The sequence below is a fragment of the Chroicocephalus ridibundus genome, chromosome 3 (genome assembly GCF_963924245.1).
Source record: "Chroicocephalus ridibundus chromosome 3, bChrRid1.1, whole genome shotgun sequence".
Classification (NCBI taxonomy): domain Eukaryota; kingdom Metazoa; phylum Chordata; class Aves; order Charadriiformes; family Laridae; genus Chroicocephalus; species Chroicocephalus ridibundus.
The window spans coordinates 75483587-75502607 of record NC_086286.1 but is presented as its reverse complement, the minus strand read 5'-3'; the positions used below and the strand labels follow the sequence as shown (position 1 = coordinate 75502607).

General features: G+C 39.3%; 2 protein-coding genes across 2 annotated transcripts in view; one reads left to right on the top strand and one right to left on the bottom strand.

Moving 5' to 3' along the window:
- Nucleotides 1-19021, top strand: part of NT5DC1 (5'-nucleotidase domain containing 1) — a 153047-nt gene that overhangs the window by 17003 nt on the left and 117023 nt on the right. The gene's annotated exons all lie outside the window — the stretch shown is intronic.
- Nucleotides 1566-8965, bottom strand: COL10A1 (collagen type X alpha 1 chain). Its single transcript, XM_063329749.1, has 2 exons — nucleotides 8798-8965; nucleotides 1566-3469 (listed from the first exon to the last, which is right to left on the bottom strand). The coding sequence occupies exons 1-2, from the start codon at nucleotides 8934-8936 to the stop codon at nucleotides 1578-1580; spliced, it is 2031 nt and encodes a 676-aa protein (XP_063185819.1). The 5' UTR covers nucleotides 8937-8965; the 3' UTR covers nucleotides 1566-1577.

Sequence of the window (19021 nt, the reverse complement as noted above, 5' to 3'; positions counted from 1 at the left end):
AAGCATTTATTATTTTACCGAAGTATAGCCTAAACCACAGGCTTCCTTATCCAGCAACACTTAATAAGGGAGAAAAAAAAATTCTGTGAAGTTACTTTCTTGGTAGTTCTTTATAGTTTCCAAAATGTTATATAGTTTTGCTAATGATAGATAACCTAAAGCTGTCCTCGCTTTTTTTATTAATCCCAATGTGTTATCAAGTACTTATGAACTTGCTGATTTCAAATGTACACAAAATAACAAGCCTCAGGTTCTGCTTTCATGAAGAAATGGTAACATCACAAAACTTTTAAACATAGGCCTACATACTTTTAGTGCAAGTGATTAAAAACTTCTGTTTAAAAAAATGAAACTAAAATAATAGTTCATAAGGTTTTGGATGTATATGATACACATTAATGGTAACTGTCATTGGAAGAAATGTATCATCAAACTATTATGGTCTCATAATTTATAAGCGCGTATTTTACTAAGCTATCTTACTTTTTACAATTAACTTTTCACAGTGCCGTAACAGATTAATGTAATGTCTAATGTTTGTGAGATGTGAGTGTATGTAGGTATGGTCAATATGATTGTTTACTGACTACTTACTGTCACCCTCTGATAAATTTACCATGTAAGTAAAATATATTCCCCAGACTATTGCGTTTTAAAGGAATTAACTGTTCATGGAAAATTGGTGCAAAGATCATCTCCAAATATGGGGTGGTGGTGCTGTTCTGATTTTTGTGAGTGTCTGCATGCTTGTGAAGGTATGTTCTTAATGTCTGGATTTGGTGATAGTTTTTTGACAGTACTCTGAATATTGTAGTTTTAGAGAATGTTAGGAGCTTAAAAAATATTGAACAACTTTGTTGCTGCAGACTACGAAGTGTGCATCAAAGCTAAGTGGATTTCTAGGCTTCAAATCTTGTTGCTTTTTCATATTTTGAAAGTCTTAGATCTTCAGTAACAGGTAACAACTTGTAAATCTACCTTTCTCCAAGGTAGTTACTCATTAATAACAAAAATGGAACTAAATTAAAACTGTGATGTGGTATGCACTGTATTAAAGTTGTTTTCTGGAGTCCTGTTTGATAGCTTAAAGATGAAGCTGACAGATAGCAGAATCTTCCTGAAGTATATTATCCAGCTGTTGTAATGACTGTGGTGTATCTGAGACCATTTAGTTTGAATAATACCTTCAGTTAATTCAAGTATAGTGAAGTATGATCTAGAGTCCTGGAATTGCTACTTTATGTGTTATGAGAAGTGATAGTTAGGAATTCAGTTTTTCTTTTTTTTTTTTTTAAATAAAAAAAGATAAGAGAGGCTGGTGCATTATATTAATTCATAAAATTTTAATGTTGCATTCAGTTGGACAATTGATCATAATTTGAAACAAATCTTATGACAGTTCTCTAAAAACATACAATATTATTCTAAGTTTGAACCAATCTCTTCCACTTTCTTACTCCCTCCTCCACTTCTGTTGCAAAATTGAAGTTGCATGGCCTGCTAATGACGAGTCAGATCAGCTCCCAGTTAAAATGGTCTGAAGGAGAGAGTGTCAGGACAGTGTAAGTGGGATGTTTTTAGTTATGAGCAAATAGGAAACCTGAGAAAGAAGAATGAACGTAGTCAGAGGAATAGAGACCATTAGATTCTGAATTGGGCAGTTGGAGCCATACTTGGTCGTTCTCCATGAGATCGATGACAGCACTGCCGGAAGCCTGGTCAAGGTATCCTTTCTTGTACTCATCATAGGTGTACATGAGTGGGGAACCATTTTTGTAGAGTGCAACCCAAACATTTGTTCCTTTTGCATGGACATGGTAGGAGAAATAGTACAGTCCAGGGACCCTGCAGGTGAAGATTCCTGTTCTGGGGTCATAGTGTTGCTGCCTATTGTACAAGATTTTATCAAATTTGATGGGGACTGTTGCCCCAGGGTAGGCTTTTGAGAGGATGACACTGAAAGCAGACACTGGCATCCCTGTAAGAGCTTGATTTACTCCTTTCATGTAAGACATTCCTGATAGCTCCCGAGACTCTCCTGCTTTAACGTAGCTTTCGGGCATCTGTGGGATTACGGCTTGGCCGGGGGGACCAGGAGGACCTGGGGGGCCTGGCAAGCCGGGCTCTCCATTGTTGCCTTTAGGCCCAGGGGGTCCAGGTGGTCCCATGGGTCCACTTAATCCTTTTGTAGCGATACCTGCTGGGCCTGGCAGTCCTGGTGCTCCTGGCTCACCTTTTGCACCAGGGGCTCCTGGCAGGCCAGGGGGGCCGATGGGGCCTCTGATCCCAGGTATTCCTGAAGGCCCTCTGGGGCCGGGCTCACCATTGATACCAGGCACTCCCTTCACTCCTTGTGGACCCATTGGGCCAGGCAAGCCAGGTGGCCCAGCGTGGCCAGTGTCGCCTTTCGGACCTGGGAAACCTGGGTGTCCCTTAGGACCAGCAAGACCCTGCTCACCTGGGTATCCTGGTTTTCCCTCTAATCCTGGTAGACCTCGTTCACCCTTGGCCCCTGGGAATCCTGGGGGGCCTGCAGGGCCCATGTCACCCTTGGGTCCAGGTAGGCCATTCTCACCAGGCAAGCCTTTGAGTCCTTGGGGGCCCATGTTCCCTGGTGGCCCGACAGGTCCTGGTTCTCCTGACACGCCAGCTGGGCCTTGGTCTCCTTTAGGTCCTGGAAGGCCAGGAGGACCTTCAGGCCCCCTGTGTCCCTTCATTCCTGGCAATCCTGGCTTTCCGAATCCTGGAAGACCTGGGGATCCAGGCAAGCCTGCAGGTCCGGGATGTCCCTTGGCTCCGGGGATGCCTGCTGCTCCTGGTGGTCCCATTGGCCCAGGCTTGCCGATGCCAGCTTCTCCAGGTTCTCCTGGGGGACCCTGGGGGCCTGGGATACCAGCTGCTCCGGGTGCACCTGGTAAGCCTCTGTCACCTTTCATACCAGGCTGACCTGGAAGACCATTTTCACCAGGCTTCCCTATCCCAGCAGGACCAGGAAGGCCCCGGGGTCCCTGCGGGCCTGGAAGACCCCTGTTACCCGGGCGGCCTGGAACACCGAATCCATTTTCTCCCTTTTGTCCGTTTATACCAGGGATACCGGGCTCTCCCTTCTCACCGGGGAGGCCCCTCGGCCCTTGAGCTCCTGGAGGGCCTTGCGGTCCCGGCTTGCCGGGAACAGACAGTCCTGCGGGGCCGGGAGTGCCAGGGGGTCCTTGTGGCCCTCTTGCTCCTGGGAGCCCAACAGGTCCAGCTTCTCCTTTCTCACCATTTAGTCCTCTATCTCCTGGCTTTCCTGGTAGACCCGGCATGCCTGGCTTTCCAACAGCAGAGAATCCAGGTGGTCCTGGCGGACCAGGGGGTCCTTGGGGACCAGGACTTCCAAAGCCTGGTTTTCCTGCAGGTCCTGGTTGTCCTCGTGGTCCAATAGGGCCAGGAGGACCAGGGGGTCCTTGTTCACCCCTTATCTGCACACCTGCGAGAGAGGGGAAACCAGGTCAACCAGGGCAGCTATGACAGATTTGCAGACTTGTATTATGGTGGTGAATTGTGTGAAGGGTTAATTTAACTTGAACCTCATAGAAGTCAAGTTTCTAATACTGTTCGGTCACCGAGAACCTGATGTTCAGAGCAAAAGTGTCTCAGAGCTCTTATATGAATAAGTATCAAGTGTAAATGAGTTGTGAGCTACAAGGCTGCTGCAATTTTTTTGGCTTCAATACATTTAGGGTCATCAGAGAGTTTAAAAGATGCTGTGCAAGTAGATGCAAACTGTTAAGGAAGAAAAAAACAAACAGGTAGCTGATTTGGCAAGCCATCAGACTTGCATCTTGATGATGAATAAAACTAGAGAAAGCTTCCTGTGGAGGTGTAGCTGCTTTTCTGAAACTACTTGGTGCTATGTTTAAGTAGTGAGATTTTTGGCTCCCCCCTACACATTTTTCCAAAAGCAGGACATGGTTCTGTTTTTTGGTAAATGTATGGGTGTTTTATTTTCAAATACTGTCTTAAAGATTTATATTTTTTTTGTCATAAAAGTTTCACACAGTGGCAAGGTCACCATTGATAATTCATCTTACTGCAGTCAGAATTGGGCATTAATTTCTTTTATTAATACTTAATTTTCTTAGCTATCAAAACAGCAGGTGGAGCCACTTCACCAAATGTCACAAAAAGAGGAATAAACCAACAAGCTCACTGCTTGGTTTTCCGTGGCCTTTGGGGGAGCTTGCAGTTGGAATTAGGATGCCGATTTGTAGGACATTGCAGACAAGATTTAACGTGGATATTGTGAGACTACTTCAGTAGTTTGCAGCAAATTTATGCTTATTTAGAAAAGATCGATAATTGATCAACAATTGGTTCAGCTAAAGTTTGCATTTCAGTGTCTTACAAAGAGAGCAGTGTGTGTGTATGTATATATATGAAAGTTTATGGAGTGATTGTTCTGCTGTCTCGTAGATAATAAATTGTTTTTTCCATTATGGCTAGTCTTGATGAACCAAAAATGAGATGAAAGAGGAAGAAAACTATTCTTGTACATAATGTATTTTAAAAATAAGAAATGTTTGTATGAAATACATTTGATTTTGGTTTTATATTGGATCTGCAAGGTTGCCTTCTTCCTTTATTGCCAGGGGGGAAATTGTTCTTCTCTACCAAGTGTAGAGAGTGCATTTTCTTTTTTGCTGATGCATAAAATCAGCACAAATGCATATCACCTTATTTTGCACACCTTCCTATCTCATCCTCCTCAAGGAAATGGAAAGGGAAGTCAGTTGTTAAAATCCTACACATAGAAATAAAGCAATGTCTGTCATTTATTGACAAACTGAAAATGCAAACACGCACCCTTCTCAGCTGCAAAGGAGACTGTGGAATCTGTGAGTACCAGTGACAAGTCTGGTGCAGTATTTGGTATCCGTTGGATACCAAATACCGATACCGTTGGATTTCTTACTACTGAACTCCCAGATTCATTAGGGTACAATTGCAAGTTGGGATTTTTTTTGTTGTATGGGTCACATAAGATATGGCAAATTTTGAGAACTACATTGTATGAAAAAGTAATTTGGAAAAGGCTTAAGCCTGTCAGAATTAATACATACCCGGCAGTGGAAGTGGTGTGTAAGTGTTCTTTACACATTACACATTTTCTCTTTGCCACAGATAAGGGAGCTGCCATCAGAGAAAACAGCATACTTAACTGGAGGACTGCAAATTTATTTTGTTGGTTCTATCTATGGATAGAACTTCAAAAACTATCGGTTCCCGTCAGAGAACTCAGGCAGGTCAGATCAAAGCCTCAATACAAATACCTAAACAGGTTCCTAAGCTAATGCTGTTTCAGTTGTAAAGCATTAGGATAAAAATATGAATAGGATTTTACATCAACCACGTCGAATCCAAAACCAAACATTTTTGTGGATACTTTGGCAGAAAGCAACAGTGACCCCAGCCAGCTCTGCTCTTTCATAATAATAACTCAAGGACCTGTGTCTAGGCCTACCAAGTGTGTTTTATTATTTAGCCGTCAGCGTGGGTTTAATTTCTGCAGGGGCGCAACATGCATTTTATTCAGCTGTATTTAAGTAACATGCAATTATTGCACTTGATCTATTTTTTTTTTGGTGGAAAACTTAGCTTCAGAATGCTTCCTACCATGTTTTAGATGTACCTTCGTATCAGTCCTAGGTTCACAACGTGGTGGGTGTTGCCTTTTTGCATAAGATGCATGTTGTTATGGAGATTTTCTGTGAGGAGCTATATTGTTTCAAAGTTGTGCTGCTTTTAGATTAAAGTGTCTGGTAATTGTGTTGTCTAGAGACAATTATAAGTCCTCTGAGGAAAGGACAGCTGAACACATTCATGAAGTAGTATTTTTAACAGGAAAATTGAAGTAGTGGTTGGCTGCTTTTTTTTTATATATCTTGGCACATATATTGATACAAAATTAGTTTATGTTCTCTGAATGCAGTCAAGGCCTATTTATGTATTGAATTAAGTATGAAGACTTTAGCATAACCTGCGATAATGACTTATTTTAGCATTGCTGAATAGTCAGGCTTAATTCAATGATTATTCTCAACTAGGGCTTTTCAAAAATTTCAAGCCAAAAAGCAACTGGTTTAAAAATCATGTCCTAGTGTATTTAAAAAATTCTAACACTAAATACGTATAGAAAATGAAATTGTATTCTGACTGGAGAGCTGTCAGGAACAAGCTTTTTAAAACTGTTAAAACAATTTCACCAAATTAGATGAAGCTTTAATGGTGTTTAATTGCCAACAAAAATTGTATGATCTGTTACATGTTGTCCTGAGTTACCAGTTTGGGCCTAGACTGAAATTTTAGTTCCAGGCTGCTTTTTGACAGAGTTGTACAAAACAAAAAAGAATTTATTGGTAACTAAGTCTCTAGAAGCTAATATTTGGTGACCAAATAAGACCAGTAAGTTTTCTGTGATCATGTTGGACTAGAAATGATGATCTCTAATAGTCTGCCCTCTTTAAACTCTTCTAAAAACCCTTTATAGGGTGCTTGTTTTCCAGACTGAAAAATAGCAGTGGTTTTCCAGTCCTCCATTTTGATGCTTGTTCCCTGAATGAAGATTTGTCAAGCAATTTTGAATGACTGGACTTCCATGTCTGTAAAACTGTAGACTGTTCCTGCTTTTGAGGTCTAGTATATAGCCTTTATTACCTTTCCTAAATAGCATTTTACACTTTTCACATGTTGATATAATCACTATCATTCTAAATATGAAGTTTCATGCACATCAGATTCTGTGTTAGTATATAAAGTGAAAACTTAGTTCAGGACAGTTAATTTCCTCCTTTCACCCCATTTTCTGTCTACCCTACTCCTTCCTTAATTTGCTACTGGTTTCCTGCTTTCCAAATGTTTTGGCAGGGGAGGGAACCCAGTATGAAGAGAAGTGAAGTATGGTTGAGGATAACCAAGTAACTATTGTACTTCACTTAAAAATAATATAAATATGTAAATGATTCTGAATGAAGTCATAGAAAACCACTATGAAAAGTTAATGAGGGGTGGGGGAGGAAACGCAACTCTAACCCAGTGGGAATAACAATTAGTAAGTCCTCAGAGTAGCTGTTTATGTAAATGTACCTAAATTCAATCTGAGAGTGCTGATGGGATTCCAGAGAGTCCTTGTGCTGAAGGCAAGGGATGAAACTGTGACAGTACTTTGGTACAGCCCAGAAGAACAGTTTGAGGGGTAAGTTTCCCAGGCATGCTGCTTTCACTTGGCTCTTACTGCAGAGTGTTCTTGGAGTACGCGAACTGGAGCTGGTTGGGGTGAGATCAGATCTGCCTCTTTGGACTCAGTGTATGCTGCTCGTGAGCATCCAGTCCATAGAATTAGACTAGAGCTATTCTGAAACAAAACCTTCTAAATGAAGGCACTGTGGATGCTATGTCCTGAGCAGCAACTACCCTGCTCTCCAGATCTGCTTCTGTTGTGCTGCCCTATTTTCTAATGCAGATATAGCCTAAGATGTCCTTTTTTTTCTGGTGAAGAGTTTATTTGCTAATCCTATGTTCTGATTCAGTTTCCTCATTTCTGCCCAAGTATGGTTATTTTAACTAAAAGTAGATGGGATACAGCAAAAGTGAAAGCAAGTCTGAATAGCCTATTGATGACTGAAAGAAAATAATGCGCGGGTGGGTGTTTACAAGGAAGATTCAGTTCTCTTGATTTTTAGTGATGATAATTTTGAATAGAGACTATTGATCATCCTTTGGGGGACAGTTGATCAAATAAAACCAGCACTAGGAAGTCATAAAGTTTCAATTCCAAGTTTCTAAAAAAGGCTTTGGCCTAAGCATGAAAAAATAAACAGAACAAGTAATTTCAAACACTGAGTATAGCTACCCATTTGACTTACAAGGACAGAGGGGATACCCAGAAATAAAACATCACAATGTATGGCATTGCAATTATATATTGCTTATACAATCTGCCATAAGACTGACTTATGAAATTAAGATAATTTTCCATGAGTGATTTCAGCTCATACTTTAATTATCAGACTAATTTAATAATAATATAACAATTCTAGATTTATTATAAAAAAATTAAGTAGAAGTTTATGTCACATTTTTATGACTATGTATCAATTTATTTTGCCTGTCTAGACTTCCTTTGGCCATATGTATCGGATATGTATTTAAATTCATACCTAAAGTCTGTTTTGAGTAGCGATAACATGACAGAATATATAAAAGTTCTTTCTGAATATAGTAGATGACAGGTCTATTGTTAGAAACCCCAGTGTTGAATCAAGAAATTTGAGAATAATTAACATGTTCAAGGCCAGGTTGGATGGGGCTTTGAGTAACCTGGTCTAGTGGAAGGTGACCTGGGGGGTTGGAACTAGATGTTCTTTAAGTTCCCTTCCCACCCAAACCATTCTGTGATTCTGTGTTGTACATGGTTATGCACACAATCATGTAGTATTATTCCCACTAATGAAGGTCAGGTCTGTAGCTGTGATTTTGTTTCTACTCTATATGCCTTTAGTGACTGTGTAAAAAAAAAAAAAAAAAAAAAAAAAAAAAATATATATATATTTTGTCTGTGACAAGCGTGCATCTTTGTCAATAGGAGCCAACTGCCGGAGCCACTGCCAGTTCTTTATGCAGACATGACCTTATTTTAATAGCCCTAAACTGTTAGTGAAAGTTGAATACCAGTAGTATAAACAAAAAGCTTTTGTTCATGTATTGACCCACTAAGAATAATTGTGTTATTTTATTATCAAAAAAGTAATAAGCTTACCTTGACTCTTTACATTGAATGGTAGAAAATGTGGCCCCTTGATGCTGGATTGTTTCTGGTATCTCTCAGAAAAGTATCCATCGCTGCCGTGGACAATGTTCAGACAAAACAGCAGCAGTAAGGATATTTGTAAATGCATGTTTCCAAATCAGTTCTGTTAGAAAGGAGATAAAAAGTTTGTTATAAAGAAAAGCTGTTTTGTTTCTTGTGCATGAACAAATGAGCTTCTTAAAGTGTTGGTATCAAAACTAACATTATTTTGTGCTTAATTCCTTCTGCTTTTAGTAGTTGTGAAAAATCCTCCAACAAAAAGGAAATAAGTATTGCAATCACTTCGAATGATGCAGCTCTTGTTTAGATAGCTTAGAGGCAATAGTCTCACTCTTAGGAAGAGAATAATTTTAAATGGATGCTAGCCTTTCTAAAATCACTGTCTTTAGAAACAGGGATTACTTTCCTAGTTACACTAGGGCTCTGAAAGTAAGTTCAGGAGTTGCATATATCAAAACTCCTGAAATGAAGAAAAGTTTACAGTGGAAATACATAGACACTCTACCACAACCACGTTGCCTCTGTCTAATGCTATAGCAAATGAAGTGCGAAGTCCTGGCTCCTTCAGCATCAGTGGCAAAAATCTCACATTGCCTTGCTTGAAACCAGGCTTTTATCTGCAGCCTTTCAAATAGCCCCAGCGGCCCCTAAATATCAACCCCCTTCCCTCCCCAACCAGGAAACATGTATTCTGTAGAAGTTACCTTCAAAACCAAATAGAATAAAGTGAAATCATAACATACCAAAATGTTGTGGAGCTCCAATGCAGAGTGGTAGAGCAGTGAATCCTCCTCTGTTGAGGAGTTCTTCTGCCACCGGTGAGTGAGCAGAAGCTGATGATTTCAAGTGTCACCCTTGAGTATTTATACAATTTTCCCCCTAATAGTGTGACTGTTGGGCATAAGCTCCTCCCCAAAAACCAGTAAGCAGTAATTATCTGTGTGTATATGTGTATTTTTTAGGGGTGGGGGAAGCTATTTTGGGCAGTCATCCTAGATCCTGTTAAGTTTTTTTTGTTTTGTTTTGTTTTTCTTCCCTTGGATTTCTTATTGTTGGTGAAATTGTGTTGCTCATAGTTAGTATTTCCTAAAATTTTATATCCCCTTTGTTTTTAGAACTGAGAAAGGTAACAATGGAAAAAATCATGAACTTGTAAGTAAGGTTGTTAATTCTACGTGCTTCGTTTGGATTTCTCTGTAAATGTTTTACGGAAAGAACTATACATTTTGAACTTTGGTGAGCTGTTACTTTCAGGAGTAACCCTACTAAAGTCTGTAGAGACTACTTAAGTGAGTAATTGTTTATTGGGATATGAGCGTAGAATTTAAAATCAAGTAAGATGTTAATAGGGGAGTCGTGCGAGAACCTGAAGATTACTTTTCAGCAGTTATTATTTAAGGAGATTGTTATCTTCACATTATATTTCTAGAGTTCTGTTTTGATGCTGGAGGTGCAGTATATGATGTATTTTGCAAGTAATGTTTCTGTATTGTGCATTCTTGAAATGCAGCTTACCTTACCCAATGAGAACTTTGTGTCTGGTAGTAACAAATGTATTGAACTCCATAGTGCTTAAATTTGCAAGTGTTTTACAAGCTGATGTTTGTGGCTGGTGGAGCTTTTTTGAGCTTTTCTGCAGTCAGCAATTAACTTCTTTTAAGGTTTGTTCAATCAAATGCAGTTATTGCTGTACTTTTACTGGATGCATGTTTTTCCTATTAAATGGTTTCAGTTTAGTAAATTTAAGCTACTGCTGGTTTACTGTTGGTGGATCAAACTTGATTACAGCTTATCTTGTATTTCTTTTTTTTTCTTTTCCCCTTCAGATTATAAAGTGGTTTTAGCTGTTAAGAAAGTTTGTTAAACCATTCCTGCTAATCTTACAGTGCTTCAGCATCATTTTGATTAGTGTTCAGTACCAAATAGGCAGTAGCTTTCAGTCCTTGAATTGCTTGGAACTCTGAAATATCATTTAAGATTGAAAGGCAAAATAAGAGAGAAGAAACAAACCTTTCCCATTTAGGATGGAACTGTAGAACTAAATATATAGCACACTTTGCTTTTATCAAACATTCTCAGCAAAAATACCTACGTATAAATTACCTGTGCCAATTTGCCGTTGCCAATTGCATACTTACTTGACATTGTTATGTGGTATTCAGTCTTGTAGGTGTTAGGCTTTTGGATGTTTTTGAAATTCTTTTGTTTCCCATGCACCAAAGAGTATATCAGAAAAACAAAGATAAATGATACGTGTTGTTACTAAAGGAAGCTGAGCATGAGCTACAAGTTACTATCCTGATGAATTGAGCATGCATTTATTTTTCAAGTTAATTTATGTCATTTGTGGAAGATGTCTGGCGAGTCTTTTGGTGAGGTACAAGCAACATCTATGCAGAAGAACATGTATGCGCTCATATTCTGATACCAGTTGTAGAAATATTGTAATCAGGCAAGGGTACTAGCATGTTATGTTATAGGAATACTAATAAATAAGGTGCATTACTGTGAGTTCTCATGCATGGTAGGTACAGAAGGGACACCTGTTAACGTTCCAACAAAAAGACTGAGCTGGTGGCCCTGAACTGTGTGACTGTCCTGTGGAATGACAGGTTAACGAGGGCTGAATTTTACCTGCTTTGTGCCTTTGTTTAATTCCACACTCTTCAAGTGACAACTTTTTTGGCTTTTATGTGTTATGGCAAATATCCTAGAACACAAGTTACTGTAATGAAAGAGACCAATGGACCATCAAGTCTATTCTGCTTACAATTGTGCTAATACCGTTGCTTACTAGATGGCTGTACTAGCGTTGTGACTTAAAGACTGCTGCAATAATTTATTTAATGTATTGTTGAACAGTTCTGTTCGTCCATTCTTCTTCCTAGCCATCCTCTAAACAACACTATGTTCCATTTCTGTAAATAAACCCTTTCTGCTGCAGGGGTCTTCAGCCTGAAGCCAGCTTTCTCCATTGATCTTGCATGCCTGATCTGGTTAGTGGTTTTCAGAGAATGTTTGCGTGTCTGAGATGACATTTCTACTCCCTATGCGTGCATTCAGTTCCTTTTAATCTTTTGGAGAAGGAAGCTTTGTCCTCAGGTTGTTTGTGTAACTTCTCAAGGTGCTTCATTTAAAAATTCATCTCTATAAATTCAAATGAGAATCCAGTCATCCACTTTTGACAGAGGCAGCAAATGTAAGGGCATAGAGTTTATATCCTCCTTGAAGAAATGCAATTCCAGACCCTTTTTTTGGTTCACATAAATCCAAAAATAGCTTTTGATTTGAAAACATTTAAATATACAGCCCTTAGTGGGAAGTGTGGTTGTTCCTAATTTGACAATATTTGGTTAAGAAAGTTAAGAACAGCAGGCGACAGTTTTATGCACACAGAGTTTAATGCTAATTTCTAGCCTAATTCATAAATACCCCCAAAGCAGGCACACTTATGTTACAAAAGCACCAATAATGTACGCTGATATTTGCCCAGCAGCCTCACTTCCTGCCTTGGCTCCTTCTGGCCAGGAAGGTGAATAATCTCTGTATGTCTCTACATAAATAGGGATGATTGTGGGGTCAAAAGGTATATACAGGCAAACCCGTTGTCCTTGTGTTTAACCTGAGCTCCACCCTATTGTGCTATCTTATGCTGCTTCTTGGGTTTGAGGTTTTGTTTTTTGTGGGTATGGGAAATTGAGGTAGAACTGGAGTTCAGTGCTTTTGTGTGTTTTCCCTGTTGCTGTGGATATTTCCTATTGGCAGAGCACTGACACACATTTAGCTCTAAGTGTGCATATGAAAGGTAGGCTTCAGTATGTATTTGCACATGCAAAAATATACGCAGTAGACATACTTGCGTATACCTATTTACAGTAACGGCACATTTTAAACAAGAAAGGTTATTTGCATACCTGTTTTCAAAGTATAAACATTCAGATGCTTCTATTTAATAGTTATGCATTTAGAAAGTTGTCTTTGCTTACAAATGAAGGTGTCTTCGCTCCCTCCTGCTCCCTTTGCCCCGCTGCCGTCATAGTCAGGAATAAAGTTTGATCCATTGCACTGCTCCAGGACTTGCATTTTAGTTATGTATTAGCTGCTCCTTCTCATGTAAAGGTAGCCATGCTAGATGTTATGGCAATGTAATAGCTTAAGTCCTAAGTCCTAAGCTTAACTGCAGTAACAAGACTCAAAATAGAGTTTCTCTGGACCATATGAAGTAGGTACTGGAATCACAGAGTCTTTAATGCCATTTGCAGCAGTCCGCAGTGTTTCATCATATTTGCCGACTGAGTGTTCAGTTTGTTGTTGAATGTTGTTGGAAAGCATGCACTCACACATGCGTTCCAAAACCCCCTGTTGCTTCAGTGTCTTACGTCTACACAGTCAGTGAAAACACAGGCGTAAGTAACATGGAAGTGACACCATGATTTGGGAATTGGGAACCGGTTTTCACCACAGTCCTGCAAGTTACTCGCAAAGTGACTTGAATGAGTCCTGCAACTGCTTATGAGGAAGAAGCGTGAAACATCTTAATTAAGCATAAATTGTAATAAAACAAGCAACCACTCCCTGTCAGACACCCCATACCCACCCTCACCCCCAAAAAAAAGGAAAAAGGAGGAGCAGAGCTGGGCTAGGTTCTTGTGGTAGTTGGGAACTAGCTAAATATGTTCCTGATGCTGAGGATTTTCACTGTGAATATGCTTAGATTTATTGATTTGACTTAAAATATGTGATCTTGATTTTTGCATCAATCTAAGCACAAACCACATGCTTCGTTTCAAAGAACTGTGAGTTCTTTGAAAATAATAATTCACAACTTTAACACAGAATTTGTCTTATTTTTAGTAGTTGTCTTTTAGTCTTAATACTTTTGTCATTTATAATTACTATTTGTTACAATATGGTACACAAGGAACCGGGGGCGGGGGGGGGGGGGGGGCGTGGGTGGGGAGGTTTACTCCTTTTGTTTGTCTAGGTAATCTCAGCTGTGAAGAAAGAGGTGAGAATGTGTTGGTGGGGGATTTTTCCTGTAGTTTAAAAAGTAGTCTGAAAAACTTGGAGTAACTTTTTATTGATGGCATAAAATCTCAACACTGCTGGGAGGACACAATTATTTTACTGCTTCTGGCTCAGTATCTATGACTAGTGCTTTCTGATGTTGTCGGTCCAATTTTGTTATCTGCCTGAAGTAAACTTTGAAGACTCTACCATAGTCTGTGACAAGTTTTCCTCTATTAAAGTCCTTATACCCAAAACTCGTGATAGCTACCATTTTGCAGAGAACTCTAATAGCCTGTAGCATCATCTCTGGTGAAGAAATTCTCCACTCTCCAATTTTAAGTTCTCAAAGAAAGTCACTTAGGAAAGTCTAAAAGGAGTTTGAAAGCCTGCCATGAAATTAAAGGTGTAATTGGGTTTTCCTAGTTTGTGGTGCACTTTATGACACTCTGGAAACTCCTAAATCATCTCAACTGCATGGTTTAAAACCATCTTCTCTCCCTCCCTGTCACACTATGGTGAAGAGTGTTTGCATGCTCCTGTGATAGCGGCCAGGTGAGCCTTCAATGAGAGTGCAGAGGAACAAAGTGTTCCACTGTACCTTAATGGGGAAAACTAATGCAGAGGTTTTTCAGCTTCTAAGTGATCACAGTCAAATGAACCTGGAGAAATAGGAAGTGGGAAAATTTGTGAATTCAGTAGCTGTGGGAAATTGTGTGTGTGTGTGTGTGTTGTTTTTGTTGTTATGTCTTTGTTTTATTTTGTAATTATTGTTGTTTTATTTTTACATGGAGGGTATTTTCTGTTCCAACACTAGGACTGCATGGGATTAGAAAACGTCTTGATGAAGAAAATATTTACCTTTCTGATTCCAAAATAAATAAGATTTCAGAATGCATGTTGTCTTTTGTAGTTAATAGAGGCTTGTTGAGGTAATCTGCAGAGCTCTGCAGTCCTATCTGTGTTCATATTTTGAGATACAATAAAGAATTCTCTCTTTAAACAAACAAAACAAAAGAAACTGTGTTACTCCTACAGGCCTGTACTAGTCTTTTTATAGATTTAAAGTCCTTACACTTTTAACACTTGTAATTGTGGTTGAATAAATGTCCTAATTTCAAGTAGTAATGGAAAGATGGTCTGTATTTATTCTGGCACTGCAAAACTGACTGCTGACCAGTTTGTTCTGTTCAGCTCAGGTAACTGTTGATCACAAGAGCTCTATTTAGTATAGCAGTATATTTAAATAGATGACACCCAGTTAAATATTTATAGTTGTATTTTGGCTGAGTTAACTTGCAGAGGCACTGAATAACTGTGCCAAAACCTCAGGAAAAGATGCGTTCCACATCGCCTATAGAGAAAGCTTTGAGACTGACGTGAATTTCTCATGAGTACATTCCTCAGAGTCACGTAGTATTATTGATGAATGCTTTCTAACAACACTATATTGTTTGTGGCCCCATTTCATTATGCTTAAGATAATCTTCACCCGTCTTAGAAATGTTATGGTAGTAGGGTAAAAGATACTAAACAGAAGTACTGGTGTTAGGAAAGATGTTTTCCAGTACCTTGGGTATGCTGCTGGTGTGACCTTATTCCTCCCTCATTTTTATTCCTCCCTCCCTTGCCTCTGAAAGTAAAAACAACAAATATTGTTCAAATGAATGCATTAATTTGAAACTCATAGCAGGTGTGGTTTTTTTCAAGATACTGAAAACACAAAGCTTTTTTTATATGTTGATATTCATCTTCCTTCTCCCACAAATGCTTTTCTGATGAAGCAGTGTAAATGTTTATATATTTAAAGGTTTGGTTTTTCACTAGATCTGTTTAAAAGAGTAAACATGAAGGGGATGGCAGGACTTGTGTCTTCATGATAGAGGAGAAGAGCAGAAGTATCCAGTTAACTTTGCGCACAATTTAGGAAAAAAAAATTTCAAGGGGCCTGACCACTGAATAGCCTAAGCAAATAAGAAAATTTTGCTTTGGATTTTGAGGAGGGGGTTCCACAAAACTGTTTGTGGAGCTGCTTAAACGTAACCAGGTAAAGAGGCATCCACTTCCTTTTGCCTGGAGGTGCTCATTTTCAGCCTTCTGCATGGTGTTGACTGCACTCTCGGTTGCGCCAATACAATTGGTTTATGAAGCTTTTCTGTCAGCTGAATTGGTAAGAATTTGATTTGGACTAAAATGCAATCAAACTTTCCTGGGAGTGGTGGAAGAAGGGAGTCTTGTTTTCTGTAGGTCCAGATGATTCACAGGATGTGTTAAATGATTTTTAAGTATCTGAACTATATAATTGATCTTTAAAGATTACTACAAGTGTTCTTTCTTCTTTAGTAAGTTCCTGATATTCTTGTTTAAAAACCCTGATATGTACAGTAAAAAGAGCATTCACATAAAAACATAAAAATGCAAAGATAGTCATATTTCATGGGGAGGAGTACTTTTATGTTTTCTTTAATTCATGCTCTATTTTTCTCTGATTTTTATTAAATTATTTAGTATCTTGTTCTACCTCTGTACCTGCTGGACTCGAGGTTTCTGTCAGGCTTCCCTGGACCACAGTGAATAAAGTCGAAGCCTTGGTAAAAGAAGGGTGGGAACCACTCCTGCTTTCCCAAAGGTGAAAAAGTTCAAGCAGCTTCCTCAGGTATCCCATAATTAGGGGAATCTTCCAAATAGTTGGTGAAAAATAGGTGTAACTGAGCTGCTTTTTCAAGTGTACCCACTGGAGCAGGTAGTCAGTGTGCTAAATAGTCTCATTCATTGACCTTACTACCTGCTGTGGTTTGGACAATTGGCACAGAGTTGTTTTTTAACCTTCATGTTTAAAAACAGGTGCCAAAGGTGGTGACGGGGGGGTGGTGTGTGAAATCCAGACTTTTACAGCCAGAATAAATAAAAGTTGTCTGAGTTCACTTTAAAAATAATACATTTGTTTGGTTTTTTAAGTCTGGCATTTTAAACATTGCTGTTTTCCTTTCATTTATTTTAATTGAAACTTAGGAATGTTCTGTTGGTGGGTACATATAAACTTTCTGTACTCTCTCCCTTATGCAAAATAAGCTTGCGTCCATGCAGCCTAATTGTTCCTGATGATTATTAATAGGACTGGGTTTAGTTTCACTTAGCTGAGATTGGATTTTAACAAGCATTATGTTGTCATAAAGTAGAGGCATAATTACCTGCTTGTAATAAAGTGCTAATGAAGTGGCTGCTTTTACTATTACAGAAAATGCATCAGGGCTGTGAAGTTTTGTAGTTGACACCATAATACCTGACTCAAATCCACAAGCTTCAATCTCTCCTGCATTTCAAAGGAGAAAAATCACATGAATGTGAAGGATAATTTTTTTAAAGCACTTTAACCTCTAGGCTCTCGTATTCAAAGATAAAAGGATTGAAAGCTAGTTATATGAAAGTGGTTCATATGTGGGGCAGGTAAATACCTCACAAACTACTGATACACAAAAATATCCAGATACCAGGGAAGGACAGGGATGCCTAAACTCATGACAGACAACCTGACCAAACTGCCAGCTTGTTTCCAATGCTGATAGTTTATGACCCTGCTGTTACTGTGGTAGATGGTGGAAAAATAAAACCGAAAATTGAACTGCCAAAGGTGATCTTAGATGACGTCTGCACCCATTGATGGTGCGATGTAAACAAGAATCTGCATGGAGTTAATGGATTTCTGCTGCATAAAGAAGTAAAAGTGGGTAACTTTGCAAGCAGAAATTAAGCTTTGAGATTCTGAATGTGTAACTCTTGGATTTAGGTGTGCAGGTTCCACTGAAGCCATTAAACCTTTCTGGACATTCACAGTAAATTGGCTGTACCTTTGACTTTGTAATTGTTACGGTTTAAGGATATAGCTATGGAAAGGTAATGACTGCTTGGATTGTATGAGGTTAAAGCGCTGTAATGTGAATGTGTTTAAACCTTAAGGGATTTACTAGAGATCAGAGAAGTTGAGAGGCAGGCAACTAAATCCTTAAATGCCAGGTTCCCATCTGATTCATGAACAAATGAGCTGTTTTATTCTGTGTGATCTGTAACCAATGGCCAGCTTTTGTTCTTGAAACCTTTTCTCTGACAATAGCTTAGCTAGGGATGTGGATAAAGGTAAAATTTCTGGGGCTCCTTTTTTTAGACAGCTCATGGTCCATAAGCAAGGAGGAGGCTGCTCTGCTGTCAGCAGCTACTGCCAATGACATGTGGTACAGAAGACTGATACCAGATTTCAAGGAAGATTTTCTGATATGCTGGTATTGCTACAGGTCTGGAATGGAAGTCTTCCACCAATCTCCAATAACCAGGATAAGGAGTTATGACCTTGGAATGGGGATGAGAAAGAGTTAGGAAATGGGTTATGGAGGGAAGGAGTCATTTATTAGTGTCACATAGTCCAGATTGGGACGTGGAGTCTGAATTTTATGGCTATCTCATGCAACATCTTTCTTGAGGAATTCTTGTAGAACCCGTGGGTTTCTTTAGTAACAAACGGTAAAAGAAGAGGAGGGAGGACACGGCAGCTCCTGGTGCTCAGCTCCTCTGTCTTCTGATCAAACTTTAATGAAATGGGGAAGACCTCTGAGCAGTTCACTGTCCTAGGTGAATGTAAGCCTATGGAATCCAAAAATTCAAGAGAAATAAATGGTGTTTGGATGCAGCTGAGTTGGAAATTAAACTGCCTTAAGTGTAGGTGCCTTAACCTGGGCCTGAACCCAGCCTTTCTGGCTGTATGCAGGCTCTTGGACCTCAGTGCTGAAAAGCTGAAGCAGTTTTACTCTACTTAGCAGTCTGGCTGCAACCTGTGTTGAGCTGCTACAAAACCAGAGGGGAAGGCAGGGTAAATGCCTTGTGGTTAGCTTGCACTGTGCTCCAAGCTGTTGTGGGAATGAGGAATCTCCATCTACGACTAGTCTGAGATTGTTGTCTGTGCGTTTGCATTTTAGGCATGCTCAAGGGTATACTCATTTGGCTATACATTATACCGTTGCGACTGAGGCTTGAAACTCACTATAGTTTGAGTATGAAACTGCTATAGTTTCATTTCATTTTATTCTCACTACTGAATAGATTTAGTAGGTCTTCACAGCACTTGAAAGTCAACTTTAGAAAACCTTTGGCAACAGGAGCCTGTTGTCCAAATTG